We start from the raw sequence: 7,709 nt of genomic DNA on the forward strand, positions 1-7,709 counted from the left end.
GCGCACGGAGCCAGGCGCAGGGACGGGAAAGTTTATGCAAGGGAGGAGCAGAAAGTTGGGAGTCAATCAGGAGGCGGCGGGGCCGGGCCGACCCTCCCGCTGCTCTCCTCCCTCCTCCCGGACCGCCCCCTTCCCTCCTCCTGCCCTATTCCTCCTCTTTCCCTTTTTCCCTCTGTCCTGCCTCCTTCCGTCCCTCTTGCCCGATTCCCTCTGTCCTGCCCTCCTTGCCTCCTCCTTCCCTCCCTCTCTCCTTCCCTCCTCTCTCCTCCTTCCCCGGAGCGGCCGCGCTTCCGACGGCAGAGGGACGGGATACGCGGGCCTTTTCCCCTCCGCCGGGAGGGTTTTGGGGAAAAGGCAGCCCTGGAACCCGGGCCGGCCCCTGGGAGAGCCCGCTCTCCCCTCCTCTTCCTCCTCCTTCCTCGGGCCCGCAGCCCCGGGATACGGCACCGGGTCGGGACATGAGGATGCTGCTGTCCCATCCTGTCACCAGCCAGCCGGGATCCCCCCTTCACTCCTCCTCACACTCTCATACCTTCATCCTGTGCTCATCTTCATCCCCGTGTTCACCTTCATCCCCTTCCACGCACCTTCACTGTCCTACCGCACCCCTCCATCCCCTTCCTCATCCCCTGACTTCTCCAAACCCCTTCATCCCGCTCCTCATCCCCTCCAAGCACTTTCACCTCCCTCCTTAACTCCTCACCCCCCACCCCCATGCAAATTCCCCCATCTCCCCTAGACCCCCAGCCCACCCTGCAGCACCCAGGACATGGGATCTCAGCCCACACTCTGGTGATTTCCCGAGGGAACCCAGCCAGGAGCCAGACCCCGGTCATTCCCCGGGGCAAGCCCGGTGGTAACACTCCTAGCCACAGCATGTGAGCCCCCTGGCCACCACCCAGCCCGACTGTTGGCAACCACAGCCCTGATACAGGCACCAACCAGCAAAAAACCTGGGCCAGGGGGCAAGCACCAAGGACCTGTGCTGAAACCACACGAGTTAATCGGGGAGCAGGATCCTCCCAGCTCGGGGAAGGGATGCTTATTGCATCCCATCCCTTCTAGAAACATATTTTTCTAATTTTCATGCCGAGTTTGGTTCTACTCAAGCATTTGGGGACAAGACAGCCAACGCTGCAGCCTGTACAGTGACAGCCTCTGAAGCATCCAGTGCCTTCAGCGCTCGTGTGTGATTAATAAAGCCATATCACATTCTTCCCCCTTGGCCTGGTACTAACTTGTAAGAAATCTGGACCAAAACTGCAACAAAATGGCTGCTATTCTCCAAGGAGCCTTCGGAGCACTCGTTACTCATTCCCTTACTTGGGCAAAAATGACATGGAGTACTCCTGGAGATGACAGCCTTAATTGAGTTCAATAGGAGTTTAGGCTGAGCAAGGCATGAGCAAACAAGCATGCATTAGCCCATGAAGAAAACCCTGAGCTGCACATTTTTAGGAGCACATGGAAGGAGCACCAAGGGGGGCACTGCTGCACCCAACCACTGGCCATGCTGAGCTTGTCCTGGAGCCTGGTGATCCAAGCCCAGCTCAGTGGTTTGTTTCATTTCTGCCTCTTAATGTATTTTTTTTTTCCTCCTTTAGAAGCCCATAATTTTTTTTTTTCTGCTATTCTTCATCCAGTGGTGGGAACAGCAACTTCCTTTCCCAAATTATAATATAAAAGAGCTGCGAGCAGCGACGCCATAAATAATATTTTCTTATGGCCCCAACATCCAAGTCTAGGCAAGATACCAAGAACAGCTACAACGTTGTAAAACTCCAACACTTCTCCAGAATGGATTCACTAATTAAAAAATTATTTCTTTTTAAAAAGGAGTTGGAAAATAGCTGCTTCCCTCTCTTGCTGCACCAAGAAAGAGCCCATCCTGCATCCCAAGCCTACTGGCCCCTACCTCAGCCTTTCCCTCCCCAAAAATGTCACTGAAAGAAACACACTGGGAGGGGAAGAGGAGAAGAAAAACACCCCCATCATGATCGTTTCTTTGATTAATTAATGTATCACCACTTCAAAGCTGTGAACGAGAGCCCCCAAGGCCAAGGCGATGCTCTCCGCTGGGCAGGGCACTCACTGGGAACCAAACAGCTCCAGCATTTCCAGTGCTGGGCACGGAGTATCCCAGCTCCAGCTTCTCCTCCTGGACCTGCTGGGATGCAGCCAGCCCAGCTGCTGAGGAATTTGCCTTTTGGAGTCCCATGGAAATAGATCACAGCTCCCCCAGAGGGTTGTATGAAGCCCCCTGAGCCCCAGGGGTTTGGAGCAGAGAGAGAAGTGAGCAGCTGGGAAGGAGCCTCTGGATTCCATCCTCTTATTCAGCTCCTGCTCAGGATGGGGGCACCAGAACCCACCTCCTGCCAGAGCCACCAGTGACACTGGTCCCAGCCAGGATGCAGCACTCAGCATCTAGTCAGGCCCTTATTTTTTTCCCCTCCCCTTTGCCTTATAACCATCTTGGCAAAACTCAAAACACATTTCCCAGGAGGTTCCCTTGGGGAGCTGCCAACAGTCGCCTCCAGCCGCTGGCTGGGCCTCTGCAGGAGCATTTCAGAGGGTTAAACCCATCCCTGCACCCTAAAATCAACCTCCTGAAGCCTCAAAGCTCCAAACACCATCCCTGCAAGGAAGAAGACACACACAGTCTGGGCTCTGACGACATCGATAAGCCTCCTTCTCCCTTTTTTTTTTTCTTTTTTCCTTTTTTTCTTTTTTTTCTTTTCTTTTTTTTTTTTTTTCTTTCTTTTTTTTTTTTTTTTTTTTTTCTTTTTTTTTTTTCTTCTTTTTTTTCCCCTTCTTTTCATTTTGATCTTTTCTCACAGGGAGCATTCCTTTCACACCCACAGCACACTCAGCACCCTCAGCCTCTCGGCGCATCCGTCACTCTTTCCCGTCGGCCAAAGCTGATCCAACGTTTCAACCACTTCCATCCCTCTCTCTCCCTGGTGTGAACAGCCAGCACAGACAAAGAGCTCGAAGATCCTATTAAATTGTTTGCATTTGTTCCTCGGGCTGCAGTTGCTTTGGGTTGGAGGGGTTGTGGAAGGGATTTGGGGTGGGTGGCTGATGCGGTGAGGGATTTCTGGGGTGGGGTGGTGCTGCCTTGGATGCTCACGGTGGATTTTTGACTCCTCTTGGGCTGTAGGATGGAACTTGGAGACTTTTGGGGTGAGGGGAGGGAGGAACTCCCAGAGGGCAGCCCAAACTCCTTTTTCCTCACTCCTGCTTCAGCTTTTTTCCTTCCATTGGTGGAAAAGGGACAAGTGTTCACTCATGCCTTCAGCCGAGCTCTTCCCAGTTCCAAGCAGATGTTGGGCTGGATTTGGGCAGCAACCTCTGGCTGTTCCCAAACTTGCTGGCTGTACCTAACCAGGAGCTTCTGGTCCCAACCCACAGCAGCTGCTTCTGCCTTGAGCTCCCCAGAAGGTCTCTCATCTCCCTGCCTGGTGAAGAGGGGCTGATGTCCCATGCTGGTCCCTTGTCCCTGAGCTCTCCACCTCTGTCTGCCCCTTGCTGGGAGCATCTGCTGCTGAATCACAGAGCCCAGATTTGTGCAGCTGGTGGGAAAAACCTCAGCTCCATCCATCCACAAAGACACCGTGGCAGATGTTCAGCAGTGGTCCAGTTTCTGGTCCCAGTGTCACTGTCCCCACGTAGGGATGGGCTCACTGGATGGCACTGTGCCACTGCCCAGCGAGGATGAGCACCCTTCTTGCACAACCACACCTCTCATCCATCTCCTGCTCCTCAGCTTTTCCATCCCAACTCCCACTTGCAGTGTTAACTTGGAGGGGCTCAGGACACCCCAGAAAAGGGGGAAAGACCTGGATGGGGACACCAAATTGTCCCCCTGGGGTCAATACTTGAGCTGAGCAGGTGAGAGAAATGTTACCTAGGGAGTCAAAGACAGCGTTTGGGGTTCCTGTTCATGTCCTGCTGCTCCTCACCACTAAATTAATCACACTGGGGACTGTCCATGCAGCCAAATCCTCACCCCAACAGAGGTGAGTTGGTGCTGGGAACAGAGGCACGGGATGTCCTTCCCCTCTCCAGCATCTCCCTTTCCCAATGAGCCCCCCAGGAACACCCCAGGGGTCTGTGCCACGGGGGTGGGACCTCCCATCCTCAAGCCAGGAGTACCAGTGGGACACCTGGGGTGAGCAGAGGTCTACGGGACCCCCAGCGTGGTGGGGTCCCAGAGGGATGCCACAGAGTGGAGGGGTGCTGAGGAGAATCCTTGGGGCTTGGTGGGTGCTTTGGGGAGCTGAGTGGGGGCACAGGGGGGGCTTGGCAGAGGCACAGAGGGCTCGATGGGGGTCAGAGGGCTGAGTGGAGCCCATCCAGGTGCTGAGCGTGACTCAGCATCACACCACACCTGGTGAGTCACCCCGGTGCTTCCTGGTGCACCCAGAGTTTTCCCTTCCAGGTCCCTCCCGGTGGCACCGGCCCAGCCCAGCCCCGTGCCGGTGGTGCCGACTCTGCCTCACGTGGCCTCCCAGCCTGGGCTCCACCAGCACCCATTTCCCTCAGCACGTGCCAAGATGCTGCCCGGGGACCCAAATCCCCCTCCCAAAGGTTTTTCCAGGGGTTAGAAGCTGGCAGATGGGGAGCCTGGTGGCAAATAAAGACACTGTGGGCACCCACCCGTGCTGGGGCAAAATGGGGCTAAAAAAGGGGGTTTGGTGCCCAGAGGGCATCAAGCTGGGTGGGGGGTTCCTTGCTGGGAACTTTGGCAGAGCCCAAGGTTTGTGCACACTACAGGGGGGGTGAGGGAACATGAGTTCAGAAGAACCACCATACCCTCCCTTTGGCTGAGAGATTGAGCTACAAAATACAAACCAGAACCCAAAAAAAAAAAAAAAAAAAAAAAAAAAAAAAAAGAAAAATACCCAAGCAAACATGGGGGATGAGTTTCCAGGATCCGAGTCCAAGAAATGTCTCAAAGGGATAAGATTGGGCTCGCAGTCAGCCTCATCTGCTAAATATACCCCAGGCTTGACTCTGCCATCTGCCCCAGAGCAGCCATCTGTCCCCAGTGGGCCCAGAGAGGGTGGCAGTGGCTGGATGAGTGTCCCATGGTGGGCACCGTGTCCCTCCAACCCCCTCAGGAGGTTCACCAGCAGAAGGTGGAAAGTGGGGTGACGGAGCAGGATGGGGATGCAGGAGCATCTGGTGGATCCTGGTGGCCCCTGGTGGGGGTCCTACTCGCAGGCCAGCTTCCCATCGAAGCTGGAGAGGGCGATGGCAAAGGCCTGCAGGGCACAGAGGGGGTAGTTGTAGTCCATGGTGAAGGCATCATCAGCCACACGTCCAAACTGCATCACGATGTAGTCAGCTGCAGGAGAGAGGACGAGGGGCTGGGTGCCTCCTTATCTCAGGGGTCCCATGCAGCAGCCTCCCCCCTCCCCAAATCCCTCTCCTTCTCCCCTCTTGTGCCATACAGCAAAGCACTTCACCAAAAACCCCACCGTATTACCACGCTACAGTCACAGCACCCTTCACTCCCCCCCAACACCCCTTTCCAGGGCAGCCACAGCCCCCCAAGGGACAGGGACCCCACTGTCCCATTCCACACCCCCCCATACCCCCGTGGGACCACTGCTTGCTCAAGGGCGGGTGACAGGAAATCGGTAAAAATAACCAGGGGCCCCCGAGGGGTTTTTTTCTGTCCCGTAACCCAACACCCCGGAGGCTTCGGGCTTCTGACTGCACCGGACAGGTGACAAACAGCCCGGTCCGGGAGGGACAGAGCCACTGCCACCCCCTCGGGACTGTCCCCGGGACTCAGCCCACCCCAGGGTGAGCCCACGGGCAATGTGGGGTCACGGCGGGGGTGATGATTTGGGGGGGGTGGGTTTAATGCAATGTGGGGGTGGGGGGATCAGCACCACGCAGGATTTATCCTTGAACGGAGCTGTCGGGGAAGAGGTGACCCGAGCGCTCCCTCTGCCGGAACCCAAAAACCCGCTGGGTTCTGGTTTGTACCGCTGGATGCCTTGGCCTGGGTCATTCCAGGCTGAGGAATCCCAAAAAGTATGAAAAAAACCAAGGTCACCCAAATTTCAGGAAGAGAAAAAAAAAAAAGAAAGAGAAAAGGAAAAGGAAACGGAAAAGGAAAAGCAAAGAAAAAGGAAAAAGAAAAGAGAAAGGAAAAGGCAAAGAAGAAGAAAAGAAAAAGAAATATGAAAAGGTAAGAAATATGAAAAGAAAAAGGGAAAAGAAAGGAAAAGGAAAAGGAAAAGAAAAGAAAAAGGAAAAAGAAAAGAAAAAAGAAGAAAAAGAAGAAAAAGAGAAAAGAAAGAAAAAGAGAAAAAGAAAGAAAAGAGAAAAAGAACGAAAAAGAGAAAAGAAAGAAAAAGAAAAAAGAAAGAAAAAGAGAAAAAGAAAGAAAAAGAGAAAAAGAAGAAAAGAGAAAAAGAAAGAAAAAGAGAAAAAGAAAGAAAAAGAGAAAAAGAAAGAAAAGAGAAAAAGAAAGAAAAGAGAAAAGAAAGAAAAAGAGAAAAAGAAAGAAAAGAGAAAAAGAAAGAAAAAGAGAAAAAGAAAGAAAAAGAGAAAAAGAAAGAAAAAGAGAAAAAGAAAGAAAAAGAGAAAAGAAAGAAAAAAGAAAAAAGAAAGAAAAAGAGAAAAAGAAAGAAAAAGAGAAAAGAAAGAAAAAGAGAAAAAGAAAGAAAAGAGAAAAAAGAAAGAAAAAGAAAAGAAAAAGAGAAAAAGAAAGAAAAGAGAAAAAGAAAGAAAAAGAGAACAAAAGAAAAAGAGAAAAGAAAGAAAAAGAGAAAAAGAAAGAAAAAGAGAAAGAAAGAAAAAGAGAAAAGAGAAGAAAAGGAAATGAAAAAGGAAAGGAAAAGAAAAGGAAAAGAGAAGAAAAAGGAAAAGAAAAGAGGAAAAGGAAAAGTAAAAGAAATATGAAAATAAAAAAAAGGAAAAGAAAAAGGAGAAGAAAATAAAAACGAAAAAGAAAGAAAGAAAAAAGCGAAAAAGGAAAGGAGAAGGAAAGTGCTGGGGGGATGTCAGTGTCACCCCCTGCCTCCCTGTGTCCCCTCCCCCTGCTCACTGTCACTGCTGTGCACGATCTGGAAGTTCTTGACGGATGCGTGGGTGACCCTTCCGTGGAAGTTGAGGACGTAGGACTGGGTCTCATCGTTCCACACGGGGGCTTTGTTGTGCAGCTCGATGATGTTGTCCATGTTCCTGTTCTGCCATCGCATCAGGAGCCCGTCGTTATCCTGGGGACAACAGAGTTGGGGTGACACCATTCCCACCATGGGCTGCCCCAGGGGGGGATTCTCTGGAGCAGGATCCAGAATGGGAGATGGGAATTCAGAATGGAGGAAAAAAAAATTAAAAAACTCCAGACAGGGCATCTCCCACCTCCCAGAGAGGTGGCCTTGAATTTCAGGGACACTTGAAGGTGTTTCTGTGCCCCAAAAGAGGTGAAATTCAAGGTGAGCCTCAGCAAACCCATCCCCTGAGGAGCATCTCCAGGTCTGGACCCCAACTTACATTTCGGGGACGGATGGGGACCCGCTCGTTGTCGGCGTTCATCCCAGGGATGATGACTGTCATCTTCCTGGGGCCTTTGAAACCCCAAAACGTTGGTTTTCCTACAAGAGGAATCCCCCCAAAACCAGGGCTGTTGGCTGCAGCCTCTCAGCAGCAGCTGAATGAGATCTCAGGGATGGATCCAGCCCATCCAG

General features: G+C 52.0%; 1 protein-coding gene across 1 annotated transcript; it reads right to left on the reverse strand.

The window, feature by feature from the left end:
• Window positions 1-4,964: 4,964 nt before the first annotated feature.
• Window positions 4,965-7,616, reverse strand: TULP1 (TUB like protein 1; the record flags this gene model as incomplete). Its single annotated transcript, XM_030465332.1, has 3 exons — window positions 4,965-5,350; window positions 7,067-7,238; window positions 7,516-7,616. Coding segments are annotated over 3 exons (407 nt in total), but the record flags the coding sequence as incomplete, so codon positions are not given.
• Window positions 7,617-7,709: the final 93 nt, after the last annotated feature.

This window comes from Calypte anna, chromosome 26 (genome assembly GCF_003957555.1).
Source record: "Calypte anna isolate BGI_N300 chromosome 26, bCalAnn1_v1.p, whole genome shotgun sequence".
Classification (NCBI taxonomy): domain Eukaryota; kingdom Metazoa; phylum Chordata; class Aves; order Apodiformes; family Trochilidae; genus Calypte; species Calypte anna.